Raw genomic sequence first — 20,372 nt, forward strand, 5'->3', positions numbered from 1 at the left:
CAGATTAAAAAATAAATTCCAAAAGCTGTGCAGTATTAGGAAGATCCAATTCTAAATCGTTTATCAGCTTATTTGAAGAGACTATATAAAACCAGGATGACTTCACTGTTTGTTTAATTATTAGATATTTCAAGTATATTTTGTGGAATCACACAAAATAGTAATATTGCTTTTGCAGTGAAAATAAAAAGCCATTATCTATAAGTGAACACTATTCAAAAATAACTCAGCAACTAAGAAAGCAAGGTTATTTAGTGCTTTCTCTCTGTCACTAAATAAAATTAGTATTCTATTCAAGAGCAATCCAATAGCTTGTGTATCCCACTGGTAAGCTATCAATAGGCTGCTGCTTTAGTAATTAAATGGAAGGCAAAATCTTAACAATATAATTTGAAAAAGAAAACTGGAAGAGTTGAGAATGTTCATACACGCACCCCAATGTACCACTTATACCCTGGAGAACAATCACAGAACTCAAATCTCACCTGGGAAAGGTCATCCTCCTGTTACAGAGTGAAACCATTCACACACTTCCTAACCACTTCAGACAGCTCAGGAAATCTGCACTTCGTACACCAGTCCTCAAAACATAGAATTTTAGTATTCACTCCTCATATACTGTTGCTTGTTCATGTCTGAACTACTGTCCTGCCCACCGTTCAGTCTAATGCACAACTGACCACAGGAAATTTATGTGATAATCTGTAAAGCTACCTAAACTTCAAGTAATAGTAGGTTTGTTTTTACTTTAAAGCACTTCCCCATTCTTTGTATCATTTCAGCAGAAATTTATTGCACATACCTTCCTCACATCTGACTCAAGACTAACAAGGCAAAGAATGAAACTGTGACCTGATCTGGACACTTTTTCAAAGCACTAGTAACAGCATCAGTCTTTTACTACAGAAGAGCAGAATACCATTATTTCCTATAAGCAAGCTCCACAACAGTAAATCTCTCTTCTTAAGAACAGACAAGCACAAGTAGTTTATTGAGGCTTTCTCAAGATGTAGAAAGACTTAGACTAACGGCTACAAGCTAGCTGAGTCATAATCCATTCAACAGAAACTGGTAATGTAGCAATTAAAGTGATTTTCCAAGTGAGTGTCTCTTTCTCAGATTTTTTCAAAGGGCAGGGCAAGATACCATGTCTAAATACCCTCAATGTGAACACCACAAAGTCAAAGCACAGGACAGAGTTTATTTCTATTTGTTGTAGATACAAAATTAAGATAACTTCAGCCCTAATTATCTAAACATCACATTAGAAAAAGGCTATATAAATTAATTATGAAGTAATATGAATTTATTTGCACTGAGTCAAGAACAAGTTTTGCTTAATGCTAATTTCCTGCATATATTCTATTGTACAAATATGCAAGTTCATGAGATGCTTAAGTAAGCAGTTGATAATTATCTCAACTATCTCTGAGTGACTACCCGTCTATAAGAAGTTTTAGTATTATCACATGAGGATAGTTCACTGCTATTTAATATAATTGAAGTCAACACTGGTAAATTGATTAACCAAAATTCCTGCACAGCTAGAACAGATCCAATTCAGCATTATTTTAATTAAAAGAACTAGACCTACATGATTTTAGTGAAACTAAACAAAAAATTTAAGAATGGAACAGAACTATGATCAAATTATGTCAATCACGGAATTTAACAATACTGGCTCAAAATCTAATCACTACACAGCTAACAAAAATGTCACTGTTTTTCTATAAACACTGTTTTAACTTTAATTAAGACTAAACAATATGTAGAATGTTGCTTAATAGAGTTGACTATTTCTAGATTAATATCAGATTTATGCCTTAGGAACTGAACTGGATGTACACTACTGCATAAAGAAGAATAAGAAAAGGAATTTTTAACTGAAACACTATCCAATTCACTTGCTTCTCTCCATTCCATTCTTTTAAACAATGTCAAAAGATGCAACTCATTTATCAGAAGCTTTCAATCAGCAGTGACTTTCAATCAGCAAAACAGAGTTCCATCACTTAAGCTTTACCAGCGCAGTACAGCATTTCAAATTTTATTTACTTGTCATCAAACATCGTGATACTTCACAGAAAGCATTTGAGAGATGCTGTCCAGGATAGAAATTCAAGTTCTAAACGAGCACATCACATGCTGCATCTAGTACACACACTGTTTTAAAATTAGCAAGCTGCCTCAGTCCCACATAGCAACCACAGAAGCACAAGTACATCTGACTCACATTGGAGAAACTCAACTCAGATCTTTGACAGACAGAGTAATAGGGAGAGAGCTTTGCATCTGGGTGACCAAAAATTCCAAACAAGTCTGAGATGCCCAGCAACTTTCTCCCTTCTCTCCCAAACAAAAATATAAACTAGTTATGCAAACTATACTCTTGCTATTGCAAACCGATTGGGTTTTTTAACGCAATCTTACCCAATAACTTGGTATTTGACTCAAGTATCTTATAAACATACTACAGATGTGAAAACAAAAAATACTTTCCAAGATATTGTAAGCCATCAGCAAACATCACTTCATATAATGAAAGTTGAATCATTAACACAGTCATCTCTTGTGGCATAACTGCAGGATGCCATAATAGCATAAGCCGGCCTTATAAAAAATTATGTGATGAAACAGGTTTACAAAAAGTAAAACTTTTGTAGAGTCGAGTCTCATCATTAGGTAAGGGTGCAATACAAATTATAAAAGTGTATGCTTTTTCACCTTAAATTTCTTTTAAAAATTTGAATCAAAAGACCTTACAGTAGAGTCACCTAAAGTTCTTTAAATTTTCTATCTGAAGTAAAACATGAAGAGTGTACAGTCTGTTCATAACTTAAGGGCTGTGACATTTTGTGGCTAGGTTAAGAGTTCACTTGGTTGAAAACCAGTGCTCAGCACTACTAACTCATGGTTTTATTATGAATCACCCTTTCTAAAAAGACCCATATGCTAGAATCAGAGCATTGCAGAACAAACTCAACTTACAGCTCTAAGACCATGAGGAAAAGTTCAGAAATATGAAAAGCAGATCTAGGCATTCTACATAACAAAGGCAGTGACTTAATTTTTAAGTTGAATTTTTGAAAGTCTGGGCTAACAATATGGAATTTTTAAAATATAAAATTAGTTGATCTTCCTGTGTCATTTCTTGATAGTTTCATGTTTTCATTTTAGCACCAGGGTTTACAGAGAGCAAGGGACAAATGTAAAATTAAAGCAGAAAAAAAATGCTAAGTTATGTATTATAATCCTTCCCTTTACAACAGATTTTTAAAGTTTTATGTCACAACTCTGCCTACACTGTGCTTGATTTGTATTCTCATCTTTGTAGGTGTTTTCGATTTACTTTTTAAAAATATTTCCATTAACTTTGTTTAGGATTCTAGCTAAACATACAAGGGATTTCCTTGTTAATTCCCAGACCCCTGGGCAATTAACAGCTTTGCTGAACATACGAGTCAAATTCATTTCACCTTTTTGCTAAAGTTCTACAACCAACAGAATACATTTTGTTTTAATCAATGAAACACTTTTAGCTATACAGGTTTTCAGAAAGTGCTTTTATGTTTTCTATACTTCATTAAATCTTGCAGTAAATACACCTGTAGAATCAGTTCAAGTATAAATGCAGCTTTAGAGATGAAGCCTACTAAACCATAACTGTCATGAGAGGACCATCTAGTGGTGACAACCACAATACACACCCTGCTATTTTAAAGGCAAATGCACACTGTTACTCCAGGCAAGTCACTGGACAACTTCTCAGCCTTCAGCTCTTTCATTCCATAGCTTTTATCATTTCTTTAATGTAGATTTCGACCTTCTATGATGACACTAAATAAATGACCTTGTTGATTTTCTTCATCTGTTCCTATTAGGCGAACATCTATGTCAATTCTTCCATGTGTGAATTGCTCATAGCATCAAATCATTAATCTGAAGACACAAGCAAGAATGAAGCTGCTAGCAACTAGGCTACAGAATATGCTTGTTTACCTCACAATTCCCTCCTCATAGAAATCTATAATACGTTTTTCTTAATACAAGAGACAAAAAAAATCACCAAGATTTTCTGTATTTGGTATGTTTTACATCTCCATCCTATTTCAGCTAAACAGATGTGCAGTCTAGCAGACCAAATTATAAAATAACATAAGGGTCTGAGATTGACACAAACTATCAGGGACAGGAGAACAAAAAGTTACATCGGAGGAAGCTGAGAATGTGATACACATCTAAAGGTGTTTGTTTCTGTATTTTGAACATGTCAAACAACTGCAGAGACATTCTTCCCCAGCTACCACAGTAATAGAAGCCATGAGAAATCCTCCTCCCTTATGAAGCTACAGAGAGTAGGTACAGGGAGAGGTTTATGTAAGTACACATTTAACTACAAACAGCTGAAGCTCAGTGAAGCTTCATTACCAAACCAAAACATAAAACAGTAACAGAGAATTTGCTTCTAATAGCTATTCTGCTTAATTTCTGAAAAGCTCTGGTGGGACTCTAGGTCAACCAATACTCAAGAGAAAAATTTCAGGCAGTTTCTTTACAGGCATCCTAAGCTGCTTTCTAAATTAGAGAACCAGATTCTACTCCAGTACAATCTAAACCAAACTTCAATATGAAAACTGAAAATTTGGTCTGAGCAAGTCTCTGCCTCTTCAGCCCCTGTAAGGATCTAAAGGGAACTGCAGGATTTTTAGCAACTCAGAAAGCTTTATTGCTGGATTGAAACAGAGTTCCTTTCAATACCTCTATGCATATCTTGCTGCCTACTTATGGAAAACTGTTCCCCAATTTTAGTAGCAGTCACCCAGACACAGATTTCTGTTCCACCCTGTTTCATGCATCTCTTGCAATTCTACTTCCCCCATCCCACATTGTGAAAGGTTCTTCAGGACAAGACAGTATGCTCGAGCTCTTTCCCCACATGATTCTCTATAATGCAGGGGGGCAGCGGTAAGCCTCAGCCACCTTCTTTGCTGTTCAACTTTCCTTTTACAAAGGAAATTGAAACTTTTTACAAAGGAATGAGCAGAGGACACCACAGAGGCCAAAGAAGATGTAGGATGGAAAATAGAAACTATGCGCTGGCTTTACATCCTAACTTTCAAAATTGACTATGCAACCTTACAGCATCAAGAGACTAACAGGACACTTGGCATCTCAAAGCTTCGGCTGTAATGGCCCACTAGACAGCACAGAGTGCATCTGCACATGGGTAGAAATCATATTATGAACAATTACAAGAGAAATCTGAACACCAAGAGGCAAGTATTTGATCTGAGGTAAAAGCAAGCTGTAGCGAACTGATCATTTTGGCAGTATCCATTAAACTGACAGGCAACTGTTTGGAAGCAGTTCAACAAAAAAAACCCAAAACAAAACAAAACAAAATAACAAAAAAGTAGAGCATTAACTAGAACCCAAATAACTGTTCATCCCAAGAAAGGACAGAAAACCCTCAAGAATGTGCTAGAGGACACCAGCACAAACTAGTATACACAACGTCACCTCTGTTTTTCTTTTGCCAGGGTTAACTGGTATGGCTGGGTAGAATGAGTTTCTTTACCACTGAAGGTATAGGATTACAAGCTCCATAAAAACAAAAAAGCATAATCTTTCTGTGTTAACTCCTGCAGCGTTCTTTGCTTCCTCAGATGAAAGATTCCTGGGGGACTGACATTCACCCTCCTTCCTGACACTCCCACAGCATGCTTTCCCTGTATGCCTGCTCTCCTTCTGTTCAACTGCTATTCTCCTGTGCCTGCATCAGTAGCTCTGAAAACATGACCTCTGAAGTGCCTCTTTCACCTTCACGTTGTTTCAAGGATGCTTAAGTTTAGCAATAAGACACATACTAGTTGCAGCAGTAACAATGCAATAAATACAAAAACTCTCCCTACGTTTTGTTAGTCCACTTCTAGAGTGTGGTGTAGAGGTCAGACTGTTACCCAAAGCAAGCTCACTGCTGCGCACTGACAGCACTGCCACCGTCATGAAGTAACCTCTGCTGAAGGTGAGAGAGACTGTTAGAAGATGCCTCGCAAGAATTCCAGAGAAACCCATAGAAGGAAGATAGTAAAAAAAGTATTTATTTATGTACAGACTGGTTGGCTCCCAGTTGCAGCCCAGCACATCTGCCAAAGATACACACAGAGAGTACGCAGGCCAGGCCAGGACAGGCGTCTGTTTACCAAAATTAACAACACTTGATAGAACTTCTTTCTGGTCCACTCTGGCTGGTCTTGCAAGATGGAAATAAAACCACAATACTGTCATTCATGAGCCTCAAGGAGAGAACGGGGTATTAAAGATGATACTTAAACCAGAAATAGATCTACTGCAAAAGGCTAGGGACAAGATTAAAAGCACATCCTTGACAAGAAATGTAATCAGACAGTGCAAGAAAGCCACATAAAAAGGACATTCAGTCCAGGAAATGTACAAAAAACAACATTCTTTCATTCCCCCAAAAGAACTTCTTCCAGTATCCATTTTGCCTATTTCTCTGATGCTTCAATGTATGTCTTAGTAGCCTGCTATCAGGTACCTGAACATTCACTATTATTTTCCTAAATATAGGTCTTAAACAGAAAGTTTCTTCATCTTACGATGTGAACATGTACTATTTATTACATTACACAAATCTCTGCCTTCTTTGTTTATTTGCCACCTCAAAACAAGACTTAAGGTTGTTCTTTTCCCACAGCAATAAATACAATAATGCAAACTGGAACATGGAAAAGAAGAAAGGAAGAGGAAAGCACCTGACATGCTGGGACAGAAGTGCTACTAGAAAACAAGAAAAGTTTGCAGAACTTACCAGAGTTCCCTCTGCTGTTCTTGCTACTGTCAGGATTGGCCTTCATTTTGACCATCCTAGGCGTTAAATAGCTGGCTGAGTTGGTTCTGAGGTAAATGTTACCTTCTGTCTCCCTAGCTTGCAAGGACATTTTCTTCATTACATCACTTGCACCCACTACAGCTCATGATAAGGTATATGGGAGACAGGTCTGGCATCAAGACTGAGCTGGTGGTCAGACCTCTACTCGGATCTCCATGGTAAACAAACATGCATATCAAAAATCCAGAGAGTTTATTCTGCAGAACTGTATGGTGGTATATGGGTATATGTTTTATTCCTCCTGAACCATTCCAGACACTCACAACTCTTAGATTACGATCCCCCCAGTACGTCTGCTACTGCAATTCCACTATAGTATGTCAGAAAGCACACTATTGCCTTTTCTCAGATTTAGGAAACTCCATATTGTCTGTCTGCTGTTAACAGGAATATGCCCATGTCCTGTACACTCACTCCTCAAGATACTCATAGCATAGATACCTTCCCACCCACAAAAGCTGACCTTTTTCCCAGGGTGTTTGTGCAAAATCAGTAGGTGAAAACCCCTTCAATCAGTATGAATTTTGGTCAGCTAAATTTAAGCCCAGAGACAAGACATTGTAGAATTATTACTAGAAGATTATTACAGACAGAACTGAGGGATTATCTACATATATTTGCCATACTGACTCAGAAGACTGTCTGCCTTGGTAAAGTGGTATCACTCTGCCCACAGTTTAGGGACATTACCTGTATAGATGACTACCAGCCCCCAGTATTGTTGGGCAAACTTTACTTCTGAAGAGAAAGAGGTGCCATGTAGAACAAACCTAAATGCTTCCAGATTGGAACACAAAAGCATTCATAATTGTGTCACAAGTTCAAAGAAGAATGATATCTATTAAATTCATTCAAAACTAAAAACCCACCATAAATATTATTTTCCACTGTTATGTTTTTCCTATCAAAGCTTTTTTCTTAAAAAAAAAAAAATCTGTATTATATCTTGATATTTTAGGTTCAGAGAATGAAGATGTTAACCATTTTTTTCTGTCCAGGATAAGCAATATGCAGAAAAACAAAGCAGAATTAAAGCACAGAAGACGACAATTATTTTAGATGTCAAAGTATTTTACAAGGGAAGAGTCAGGGTTTTTGTAATGTTTTTTAAAATCAGTATTATCCTTGTAAACTCATATCTGGTTCAGGACATGAGGAAACAACTGTTCTGCATTTAATATTCTTTGCCTCATCTTAACTTCAGTTATGTTCAATATGCATCAGATGAAAGGTGCCATCATTTATAGAAATGGGTTTCCTCTAGACAGCAGCATTATGTCGCCTTTCAAAATTTAAGTTAATCCTCAACTGTTCACTGTTAAACAACTAATAATAAAGAATATGCAACAAGAAGCTTACCTTTTACACCACCAAATGGTCCGTAAGTCATATTACAAGCAGTTCTCTGAAGATTGTGCTCATACATCAGTTTAATCTGATACTGGTTCCCATGTTCCACATTTCCCAGAGTTCCTACAAAAACCAAAGTATATCTATTTATATCTTTGATCCATACAATGTGACAGAAGTAAAGGAGTACAAGTTTAAGCAACCTGGAAAAACTACAACTTACTCCTAGTGACTTTGAGGTATGAAAGCTCATACTGCTGCTTTTAAAAAAAAAAAAATTACCAAGCTAGAAAATTCTTAAAGGCCAGAACCAGCAATATTTATATTATTATACTAAATATGGTATATCATTATACTAAATATAGTACAAAGACTTAGCAAGAGGCTGAGATTTTATTACTTAAATGTATTTTTCTTCATCTTAGGCACACCTCTAAGATCAGAAAAAAGCCTGCTCAAAGGGGAATTCTTATGATTCTCTAGTTAGTCAATGAATATACTATGTCCAACAGCCAGTCTCAGCTGTAATAGCCTTTGTCTCAAATTAAGCTGTAGCTAGTCATTAGCTACAATTTGACAAAGCTATGCTTAGGGCACATTTATTACTCACCTTTACTCTGAAATTCAATGCAGTGATCAACAAAAACAGGATAAGAAACAAACATATAGTAACAAAAATAATTTTATGATATACATCATGTTCACTGAAAAGTTCTGCATGAATTCTAATTTCCTGACTCCTTCAGGGAACTACCAGAAATTCAAAAAAAGTCTTTCGAAAGAAACTGAAGCTCCCCCTTTGATAATCAAAAGTCTTTCCTGCACCCCATGAAGAAAATAAAGTTCATCGTGTAGAGTAACACCTGAGAACTAATATCAGCAAGCAAAAAAAACCCCTTTGAGAATAGTCACATCAGCAGGGAAAAAGGTGTTTTGAGCAAATGATATCTAAGCTAAATCCTACCACAGCTTTAAATATACAAAGATTATGCCAACACCATCTTAAACAACATGTTATGAAATATTTGTAGCTTATGCTAACCTTCTGGGCAATTTCTCCAGCTAAAATCCAGTATAGCTTTTAAGCAATTGCCCCTCAAGCAGGCCCACGTTAGGGAAAGGATTGCAACACACAAGAGGAAAAAAGCCCTGGCTGAGTAAGTAACCAGCTAAGTAGCAACACCAGAGGAAAAACAAGCTAGAAAGTAGTCAAGTCTGTGTATACTGACTGTAATACAATATCCAGGCCATACTTTAGTCAGCCCTGAAGGATGCTTTCATTTGCCAAGGAGAAGCAGCATAGTTATTTTACTAGGAATAACACATATGGCAACATGTATAAAGCAAGTAAAGATTGCACTTTATGAAAGTGTAATTTGCCATGGAAGCATAAAGAAATAATGATGGCTATTTCTCAAAGGAGCTTGTTCAAAAGTACCTGTTCAGATGACATAAGTTACCATTACAGCATACATGCTTGCAAATTAGTATGAAAAGACTATTAAAGGATTGTAAATCTTTACTTTTATTATTACTTAAATGCTTAAGACATGTAGACCAAACAGCAAATTATAACTAGAAAATAATTCTAGGCTGACTTATTGTTGTATGCTGTTAACACAAATTTTAAAAGAAATTGTTTTAATAAAAATTGTACCGGTAGGTTACAATCCTAAAACATAAACACTATTACAGAGAATGGCAAGTATGAAAACTGCAGTACATCTCAAAGTATCACCCCTCAACACTAACCAATTTTACAGGTGTCTCCAGAGAAGATAACTAGAAGGCAAACAGAATCTGGAAAGAGAACATGTGTTTGTAACCCATCTGCCTACAAGGCTGTGAATAGGAAGCAAGCTGCTCCTACAAGACAACCATGCCCATATAATGAAAGAAGCCACAGCTGTCCCTGCACAGAGAAAATGAACAATGCATATTTGTCTACTGAATTTTGAAAATGGGGGTACAATCAATAGATCTCTTAAATCTGTACTTTGCTTTAGGCATACATTAGAGATAATTCCGTGCACAGAATAGGTACTTTGTGACTTGCCTCTTCACACAAAATTGCCAATTCTTACCTGTATTAATCGCCCGTCTTCTCTTGGGTTACATTACCGGTGTTCTGGCTTTCTAAGGAATTACCTGGATTTCTGAGTTCAGAAGTAATTGTAATTGCTTAATTTTTAAAGAGCTGAGTAAGTTGTCATTAAACAACCATTTGTTCATTAGCATGCTGAACCTTAATACCCACTCCTAAAGCTGTAATGAGAACTAGTTGTTCACAAGCACTGCCAACCACAGACCATGACACCCATCACAGCATCTCAAGCACCGAGCCGATCATAGCAAATCTCCGTTAACCCTTGGGAAATACCTAGACCTAATTCTAATGCTTCCTCTTCATACATGAGTTTGAGTGAGAGAATATGACTGTAGCCCTTCAGCTATGTTGAGCAAACACTGTATATACCAAGCTTAGCATTAACCTAATCCAAACTTTAGAATACACTTAAAATCACCAGAAAAGCTTGTATCTGTAAACTAACCTGAAACAGCATATACACACAGTTTTCGGCAGTGCAACACAGCCAGATGAAGTCCTTCAGTACCACTGTAAAGAAAGTTTAAAAAAGCACCATTTTCAGATAAACTCCAAGTAAAATGCATACAGGATAAAACACAAGTAACACGTTGAAATTACTTTCAGGTGTGGGCTGAATCCAAAGGTTTGGGTGCTAGATGCTAGTATAAAAACTCAGAAGTGCTAATCTTCCTAAATTCATGCTGCAGTATTTGAAGTTAATTTCAAAATTTAAAGAAATCCTTTAAGAACATATTTTCAGATTTACGTATGAAGAGCAAGTCAACTATCTTCCCAATTTAGGCTGGAATTCATTTCAAACAAGGTACTGTTAATTCCTCCAGAAACCAAATGGATATGAGGGTCATCCCTCCAAACATGTATTATTCAGCAACTGCATACATCACTTTTTTTAAAATTCACTTTTGTACTAGCTGTATGGAACATAAATAATTAAACTATAAGGCAGAAGTCATAAGCCTAGAATCCTATAGCCACATTCTTATTCCTCCAAACCTATGTAGTTTTTCCTGCAGAGAAAGTTCTTGTGCTGTAACTATAGAAAATATTTTAGATCATTTCACATTAGAATTCCTGCACAGGGTCACTCCATGAGTGCTTGAATAAAAGAACAGTTTCCAACTGATGTAGGCCTTTCAGCTTGTGGCCTTTGACCTCAGAGCACCAGTCTTTCCTGTGTTTAGTACAAGTTTTTCTCTCATTTTAAAAATAAAATTCAGGCTGCAGTATTAAAAGTTAATTTCAAAATTAAAATTCATCATTTAAGAACATAATTTTTTGGCTGTAGAAGAATCTACTTAGGAGAACTTTATTTTAGAAATTGTTCTTTAAAGGATTCTCTCAAAGCCAGTTAAATATAAGAGTCATCATATCCCTCCTCTGCCTGGCCACTTATTTCCACTAAACACATTGGAATTAAAGATCTTCAGTCCTTTACCAAGCTCAAAACAACTGGCCAATATTACATCTTAGATAATCACAAGTTACTCAAGTTTTCTTAACATCCAAAAACTTTCAACACAAGGTTTTTCCTGTTAACATACTTTTAAAAAAATCATAGAAGTAGCTGGAAGATTATCTTCCACATATACATTAATTAAAAATTCTCTCATATCAAGACAATTCAGGAAGCAGATCAAATGTATACTACACTATTCATAGATGTGCTTAATTGCTGCCCATCTGGAAACTGAACACTCACCCCCCAAAACAAAGAAAATCACATCTAGCCTTAAACAAAGAGCAACAAACATAGCCTGTTGATGACTTACGAAACAAATTTTCCCACTTCCACCTGCAATATTGGTTCTTGTAACTGCACTTCCAAGAGCAAGTCTTCAGGTTGTACTCCATCTCCAGGTTTCACAGGATGTGGATTAAAGATTCGGAGGTATCCCATATAACTGCCCACAATAATTTTATCTAAAAAAAAAAAAAAAAAAAAAAAAGACACTGCAGAATACAATAGCGCATGCGGAATTCAATTTCCTGTGGAAGTACTTCACAAAACACCCTAAAAAGATAGAATATTTCCATGATTCAACTAATGTTGATTATGTCCCACTCTGGTTTTGAAGAGTACTTCCAACTTTCAGCTTCTGCGGTTTGGAGTGGTGCATAGACATACCACACCAGCAGAGGTGTAACATTTTAAAACTGGGACCAATGACATTTATCCAAATGCAAAATTAAAGCCAGATAATTACTGCATCAGGTCAAAGCTAGGCCTTGAGATCACCTGCTCTAGAGACAGATCCGTTACCTCAAAGAGGAACGCAATAGTTACATCAGAGTTATTCTGGAATCAGTATTTTAAGCAAGCTGTCATTTGGCTGTTAGTGAATAACAAAAAATTATTAATGAAAAAACCCCAAAGAGGTGCCTCCCTGATAACAACCAAGAACTCAAGTCGGTTGTCAGTACTTATTTCCACTAGATATAGGTCATCATATCAACACAGATCATAATCAAAACCAGAAAAACTTGTCCACAAGTCAGGAGAACATACAAGTACCCCTAAACCAAGTTCTTGAGGCTCTAAGGGCTTTGCATAGTTCCACAGGACCCCACATCAAAAGCTCAGAACAGCTGCTTGCTTCCTCTCTTCTTCAGCCACAAAAAACTTGTACTGCTCTGTCCCCGATTCAGAGAACTCTGACTGCCTTCCCCCCCCCCTCATCTTTTCCTCAGTTCAGTGACAAGTATTCCATCAGCAGTAAACTAAATCCATTTTAATTATTAATTCCTTAAAAATACTTAAGTGAGGCCATTTTGACCTGTGGTACGGCAATTGCAACTAGCTGATTCACTTTTGGTCCTGAACTCTGGAAGAAAAAGAATCTAATCTAAAAACAAAGAGAAAATACAATGTTGAGAAAGCAAGTAAAACAGCAGACTACTACTCCCACAACATGCTTTCATATCAATTATACTTTTTTAGCACTAGGAAAAGACTATTTAGAACTCCAGCAGAATACTGACATTTTTGATCATGGGTTGGTCTACAACACCATGCCTGTTGGCAACAGAGCAGGTACACCTGTCTCAAAGGGAGAAAAGGATCTTTGTGCAGGAGTTAGCTGAAAGAGCTTTTAACTAGATTTGAAGGGGGAAAGGGATAAAACTAGGCTCGCTAGAGACAAGCCTGGGGGCAGCACACCAATGTTTGAGGCACAGTGTACTAGCAAGGTCCTTTGGTCTGCCGTCCCAATGAAGGTAGGGGATGGAGATCCACATGCAGCAAAGGCTCAAGGGTTATTGATCTGCTAGAACTACAGAAGCCCTAAGGAATTAGGGCTTCTCTCCCCAAAAAGGTGGTGGGATCAATAGCCCAACTGAAGTGCTCCACACCACTGCACACAGCATTGGCAACAGGAGCAGCTGGAAGCCATTGTGCAGCTGGAAAACTATGATACAGTTGCCATCACAGAAACATGACGGGATGACTCACACAACGGGAGTGCTGCAATGGATGGCTATAAACTCTTCAGAAGGGATGGGCAAGGAAGGAGATGGGGTGGGGTAGCCCTGTATGTTAGGGAGTGTTTTAGCTGTCTAGAGCTTGATAACAGTTATGTAAGGGTCAAGAGTTTATGGATAAGAATCAGGGGGAAGGCCAACAAGACAGATATCATGGTGGGAGTCTGCTATGGACCACCCACCCAGGATGAAGAGACAGATGAAATATTCTATAAGCAGCTGGGAGAAGTCTCTCAATCGCTAGCCCTTGTTCTTGTGGGGGACTTCAACTTACCAGATGCCTGCTGTAAATACAAAACAGCAGGAACAGTCTAGGAGGTTCCTGAAGTGCGCGGAAAATAACTGAAAATAACTTCCTGACACATTTGGTGAGTAAGCCCATTAGGGAAAGCACCCCAGTGGACCTGTTGTTTGCAAACAGAGAAAGACTTATGGGTGATGCGGTAGTTGGAGGCCATCTTGGGCACAGCGATCATAAAACAGTGGTTTCGATTCTTGGAGAAGTAAGGAACGTTATTAGCAGAACTGTCACCTTGGACTTCTGGAGGGCAGATCTTGGCCTGTTTCAGGGCCTGGTTGACAGAGTCCCTTGGGAGGCAGTCCTTAGCCCTATTTTTGTTGCTAGGTGCAGGCCATTCCTATGTGCCAAAAGACGGGTGGCAGGAAAGACCACCAGTCTGGCTGAACAGAGAACTTTGGCTGGAACTCAGGGAAAAAAAGAGAGTTTATGACCTTTGGAAGAAGGGGCAGGCAACTTAGGAGGACTACAAAGATATCATGAGGTTATCCAGAGAGAAAATTAGAAGGGCGAAAACCCAATGAGAACTTAATCTGACTACTGCCATAGAAGACAAAAAAATGTTTCTATAAACACATTAGCAACAAAAGGGGGGCTAAAGAGAATCTCCATCCTTTACTGGACGCAGGAGGAAACATAGTGACAAAGGATGAGGAAAAGGCTGAAGTGCTTAATGCCTTCTTTGCCTGTCTTCAATAGTAAGATCAGCTATTCTCAGAGTACCCAGCACCCTGAGCTGGAAGACAGGGATGGGGAGCTGAATGAAGCCCCCATAATCCAAAGGGAAAGGGTTAGTGACCTGCTACACCACTGACACACACATAAGTCTACGGGGCTGGATGGGATCCACCTAAGGGTACTGAGGGAGCTGGCAGAAATGCTCACCAAGTCACTTTCAATCATTTACCAGCACTCCTGGCTAACCAGGGAGGTCCCAGCTGACTGAAGGTTGACAAATGTGACACCAGAAGTGCCTGAAGGAGGATCCAGGAAACTACAGGCCTGTAAGTTTGATCTTAGTGCCAGGGAAGGTTATGGGAGCAGATCATCTTGAGTGCCATTACATGGCACATATGATACAACCAGGCGACCAGGCCCAGTCAGCATGGGTTTGTGAAAGGCAGGTCCTGCTTGACAAACCTGATCTCCTTCTGCGACAAGGTGACCCACTTATTGTATGAGGGAAAGGCTGTGAATGTTTCCTACCTGAACTTTAGTAAGGCCTTTGACACCATTTCCCACAGCATTGTCCTGGAGAAACTGGCTGCTCATGGCTTGGATGAGTACAGTCTTACAGAGTAAAAAACTGGCTGGATGCCAGAGCCCAAAGAGCAGTGGTGAACAGAGTTAAATCCAGTTGGCACTGGTCACTGTTTCCCAGGGCTCAGTATTAGGGCCAGTTTGGCTTATTATCTTTACCAGTGATCTGGATGAAGGGATCGAGTGCACCCCCAGTGAGTTTGCAGATGACACCAAGTTGGGTGGGAGTGTTGGTCTGCTCGAGAGTAGGGAGGCTCTGCAGAGAGACAGGCTGGAGTGATGAGACAAGGCCAACTGGAGGAGGTTCAACAAGGCTGAGTGCTGGGTCACGCCAACCCTGCACAATGCTACAGGCTTGGGGAGGAGTGGCTGGAGAGATGCCAGTCAGAGAGGGACCTGGGGGTGTTGGTCAGCAGCCAGATGAACATGAACTGGCAGTGTGCCCAGGTGGCCAAGGCGGCCAATGGCATCCTGGCTTGTATCAGAAATAGCGTGGCCAGCAGGACTAGGGTAGAGACTGTCCCCCTGCACTCAGCACCGGTGGGACCACACCTTGAATACTGTGTTCAGTTTTGGGCCCCTCACTACAAGACAGACACTTAGGAGTCAGAGTGTGTCCAGAGAAGGGCAACAAAGCTGGTGCAGGGTCTGGAGCACAGGTATTAAGACGAGCGGCTGAGGGAACTGGGGTTGTTTAGCCTGGAGAGAAGGAGACTCAGGGGAGACCTTATTACCCTCTATTACTACCAGAAAGGAGGTTGGAGCAAGGTGGGTGTCCTAAGTAAGAAGTAATAGGACAAGAGGAAATGGCCTAAGGCTGCACCAGGGGAGGTTTAGATTGGATAAAAATTTTTTTCACTGTAAGGGTTATCAGGCATTGGAACAGGCTGCCCAGGGAAGCATATGAGTCACGATCTCTAGAGGTATTTAAAAGACATGCAGATGCAGCACTTAGGTACAGGGTTTTGTGGTGAACTTGGCAGTGTTAGGTTAATTGTTGGACTCAATGATTTTAAAGGTCTTTTCCAACCTAAATGATACTATGAATTTCTACTGAAAAAGGTTGTGCACCAAACCAGTTAACAGCTCAACTTCACTCAAATCTTCCTGAAAGGGACAATCTAAAATAAAAATGTTATAAAGAGTATGGCAATGGTGAAATCAAACTCAAGTACCTCTACTGAGCAAAACCAGCTCCAAGATGAGCATGAGTATATCATTGAGAAAGATCACAAGTATTCATTAATTCAAAAAACACACACACTCAAGAACTCCCCCTGACAGCAAAGATCATTCCACATTTTTTATGACTACATAGAAAAGCAGAGTTTACTCAGTCACTTATTTCAATGGCCCCTTTATTTTCCAGGCAGAAAAGGTTGTTTGTTTTTCTAAAATTCTTCACTTATTAGCTCCCACCTTTCTCTTTTTCAACAACTTACAAAGTGCATTTGCTCCTACAACTAACTGAAAATGTTCTATTCTAAAGATATCTACCACTGAGGGAATAAGACATGAGAGAAATTACTACTGAACACAAGACAGTATTAAGATGTTTAGAAACTTACAAACGTACAAAGACAAATGGTATTGAATATGTCTTCTCAAGCCTACCAGGACACATTAAAGATAGCACACTTTAACTGTCAAACTAGCCAGGCTAACAAGCTTTAAGTAGGCATTGGTCAAAGGAAACTTGCAGCTGTGTAGTTTAAGTCAACAACCATGTAATTCTGAATTTACCTTGTCCACTGCCACTATTATCAACATCAGCAACACACAGGCAGCCTTGGTCAAATTCTTCCTTTTCTCCAAGTATGGTGGACCACCAGTCTCTAGCTTTAAACAGCGACATTTTTCTCTACTGAAAAGGAAACAAACCATTCTTAATGTATATACTAATATATATAAATATTTATACAAACAACTCTGCTAGTAACAACTTTGAATATATTCTATCTCTTAGTTTCACATTGCTCTAGTGTGAGGTCAATAAATGTTTCAGGTGTCTTGGGTTTCTGGTTATTTAGTTCAGAAAACAACCTTACAAAACTTCTTGTCGTTTGTTTACAAATTAGTTGTGATAGACACTGCTAGTTACACGAAGAAAAAAACACGCCAGCTTTCTTTAAAATTGTTAAAAGCCTTAAGTAACATAAGTTTTCAAAGTCACAGAACTGGGGTTTTCTCTCTTACCAAGGAGTATTAGGGGAAAAAAAAGATTCTGACACAAGTCTTCTGCAAGAGACCTTATTTTTAGAAGAGTTAATGAAGACATAAACAGACATCATCAAAATCTCCACCAAGTAATCGCCTTGAAGATGCCCTAGTGACACGACTAAAGAACTCGGTCAGACAGGGCACAAATCAGCTTTTCTGCTCCCTAGCTACTGTTATTTTAAGAAGGGGGGGGGGGGGGAAAGAGGGACTAATCCTTTTCTAGGCGGCTTGACAATAATATTACCCTAGCTCAAAACTCACAGCTCCGTGCCTACGCTTGCCATGAGCAGTTCAAACCTGAAGACACTCGATCCCCCAGCCCGCGGAGGAGGTGAGGGGCAGCCAGGCGGCTCTGGCGGTTCTTTCCGGGAAGAAGGAAAAAGGATGGGCTCACCCCTTGTTTTCCTTCGGAGCAAACGCAGCCTGTAAGCCCGCGCCTCTCCTCTTTAAAGGAAACCACGTCCGGCAAATAAAAACATTTCTTCCTCGAGGCGGTTACCGTGGCTATGCCAGCCAGGCAACCTGCTGCAGCCGAGAGCAGGCTGGCGGCAGCCCCGCCCTCCCCACAGCCCCTCTCCCTCACGGGAGCTCCCGCACGGCACCCGCAGCACCCCCAACCGAGCCCCACCCGGACACTCACCCACGCCCCGCAGCGGGAGAAGGGAGACAGAGACCGGCGGGGACTTACCTGGGCGGCAGACAGCACCCCCGCAGGCGCGGTGCGGTGCAGTGCGCGTCGCTCCGGGGTGGCAGCCCCTTTCCCTCACGGGACCTCCTCTCTTAGAAGCGAAGCAAAAGGTGAGGCACAGACCAGCAGCATCACCGCGCCCTCCCCGCTACTGCCGCCGCCATCTCCGGCGTCCCGCTCACCGCGCGTGAAGCACCGGCCGCGCCCCGCCCCGCCCCACCCCGGAGGGCGGGAGCGCCGCGCGTCGCGCCGACACCGGGAAATGTAGTTCGGGAAGCGGCGCCGCGGGCCGTTGGGCTCTGCCATTTCTTCCGGCACGAAGGGGGGAGGAATGGAAAAGAGGCGTTCCTCTGCATTTCCCGAGGAAAAACCCAAACCTCCCGGCTAGCGCTTTGCCTTCCAAAGCCCTCGCAGAAGGCTCCCCGCCCTCTGCGGCTCCCGGCTCCGCCAGCCGCCCCGCTTCCTCCCGCCCCCCCGCCCCTTTCCCCGCGCGTGGTGCCGCCGCCAGGCCACGCGCACGTGACGTCTCGTGGGGAGCCGGAGCCGGGGCAGAGGGCGGGAGGGCGGCGCGCGGCGCCGTCGTTACCGCCCGGACGGGTCTGGCGGTTGTTTCGGTGGGGACGCGCTCGGGCCGGCGCCGAGGGGCACCCCCCGCCTCCCCGCAGCGAGCGGTCGGCGTCTCGGCGTGCCCCTGGCAGCTGCCATGGACAGGACCGCCGTGGCGAAGATGGGGGCGGTGGCCAGCGCCAGCGTGTGCGCTCTGGTCGGCGGGGTGGTGCTGGCCCAGTACATCTTCACCATGAAGAAGAAGACGGGCAGGAAGACCAAGATCATCGAGATGGTACGTGGTGAGAGGCCGAGAGCGGGGCGACGCAGCGGAGGCCGCCGCCCGCGGCCGCACGCCCTTCTCCTTCTCCGTCTCCTCAGGCCGGCGCCTCCCTGGTTGGCCGCCTGCCCCCGGTCACCCCCGTGGACGCAGGCCGATATTCCCCCCCCCCGCCTCCGCAAGGCGCGGGCGGCCCGACCCCCGCCGCCCTCAAATACGGGCCCCTTGCCCAAAGCACGCGAGTCCCTTCTCCCATCCATCCAGAGCCCGCTGCCGGCGGTTCGTCAGCTGCCTGACGCCAGAGGTTGAGATGGGTCTCCTCTCCAGACGTGCGGGGCTGGCTGTGTCTTGTGCCCACTCCTTGAGGCGAAGGGGCTGAGGGAGGGATGTCGAGCCCGGTTTCTCATCATAAGGACAGACGCGGGGGGCAGGTGCGGCTGGGCCACCACAGCATGATCCACTGGCACTAAAAGCGCCTGGCCGGCCCGTATGTACCTATGCTTAAAGCCAGAGGTTTTAGTGGTAATTTAAAAGCTTGCTTGTAACCTTTTTAAAAGAAAAAGGGGGCGGAGGGGCGTGTTCAGCCATCTGTTGCAAATAGGAAGCAATGTCTGTTGACAGTTACTATAAAAAGAAGATGGAGCTGTCTTACTGCCCTTGTTAAACTTATTATTTCGGGTATTATTTAAATATATGCTTATTGGTAACCGGATGGTAAAAGGTCTTAGTTTAGGCAGTATGCTGATCATGTTGAAATCCTTCAAAATTTGAGTTTTGTGATTTGGTCACCGCTGTACCAAAGAACTGATCTGAAATCATCAAGTCACTTGATGTTAGCCAATGGATATTTTGTGATCTCCCCTGCAAAGCCTTAGTAATAGCTCAGATTTATTTTTTTAATTGCACATGGAAACATAGATTTTGCTAAGAACTGGGACTCTCTATGTAAGTTGTGAGCCAACCCCTCACTTGGCCACGTGATGCAACACTTGCTGTTGGAAGTCATGCAGTGCAGTTTGTGATAATGTGGAATTCCGCTGTGAGTTTTTACTAATCATGAAGTCATCATACTTACTGTTGAAAAAATATATGAATGCTGTTTATAGTCATCACTCACATCATTCAGCAATTTGGAGCGGGGTGTCTTGCTTTTTAGTTTCTGTGAGCCCACTTAAAACAGCTTGTGGGAGAGCAGAACATTTGGATTGCCACTGTAGAGAGGCTTTAGAT

At 41.3% G+C, this 20,372-nt stretch overlaps 2 protein-coding genes across 8 annotated transcripts in view; one reads left to right on the forward strand and one right to left on the reverse strand.

Annotated features, from left to right (window-relative positions):
* Positions 1-18,498, reverse strand: part of BBS9 (Bardet-Biedl syndrome 9) — a 313,837-nt gene extending 295,339 nt beyond the window's left edge. For 2 of the 4 annotated variants that reach the window (XM_074900816.1, XM_074900813.1), the window contains exons 1-5: positions 18,317-18,498; positions 17,152-17,272; positions 12,143-12,293; positions 10,816-10,880; positions 8,273-8,386 (exon numbers count right to left, since the gene is read on the reverse strand). In XM_074900816.1, the coding sequence (XP_074756917.1) occupies positions 8,273-8,386; positions 10,816-10,880; positions 12,143-12,293; positions 17,152-17,263 (442 nt within the window). In that variant the 5' untranslated portion in view covers positions 17,264-17,272; positions 18,317-18,498. Of the gene's footprint in view, positions 1-8,272; positions 8,387-10,815; positions 10,881-12,142; positions 12,294-17,151; positions 17,273-18,022; positions 18,114-18,316 lie in introns of those variants that run through there. The other 2 variants (XM_074900814.1, XM_074900815.1) reach the window with 2 other exon arrangements.
* A 307-nt stretch (positions 18,499-18,805) lies between these two features.
* NT5C3A (5'-nucleotidase, cytosolic IIIA) overlaps positions 18,806-20,372 on the forward strand; it is a 28,517-nt gene continuing 26,950 nt past the window's right edge. The window contains exon 1 of one of the 4 annotated variants that reach the window (XM_074900824.1): positions 18,806-19,157. In XM_074900824.1, the coding sequence (XP_074756925.1) occupies positions 19,020-19,157 (138 nt within the window). In that variant the 5' untranslated portion in view covers positions 18,806-19,019. The remainder of the gene's footprint in view (positions 19,158-20,372) is intronic. The other 3 variants (XM_074900821.1, XM_074900818.1, XM_074900820.1) reach the window with 3 other exon arrangements.

The sequence above is a fragment of the Athene noctua genome, chromosome 2 (assembly GCF_965140245.1).
Source record: "Athene noctua chromosome 2, bAthNoc1.hap1.1, whole genome shotgun sequence".
Lineage (NCBI taxonomy): Eukaryota > Metazoa > Chordata > Aves > Strigiformes > Strigidae > Athene > Athene noctua.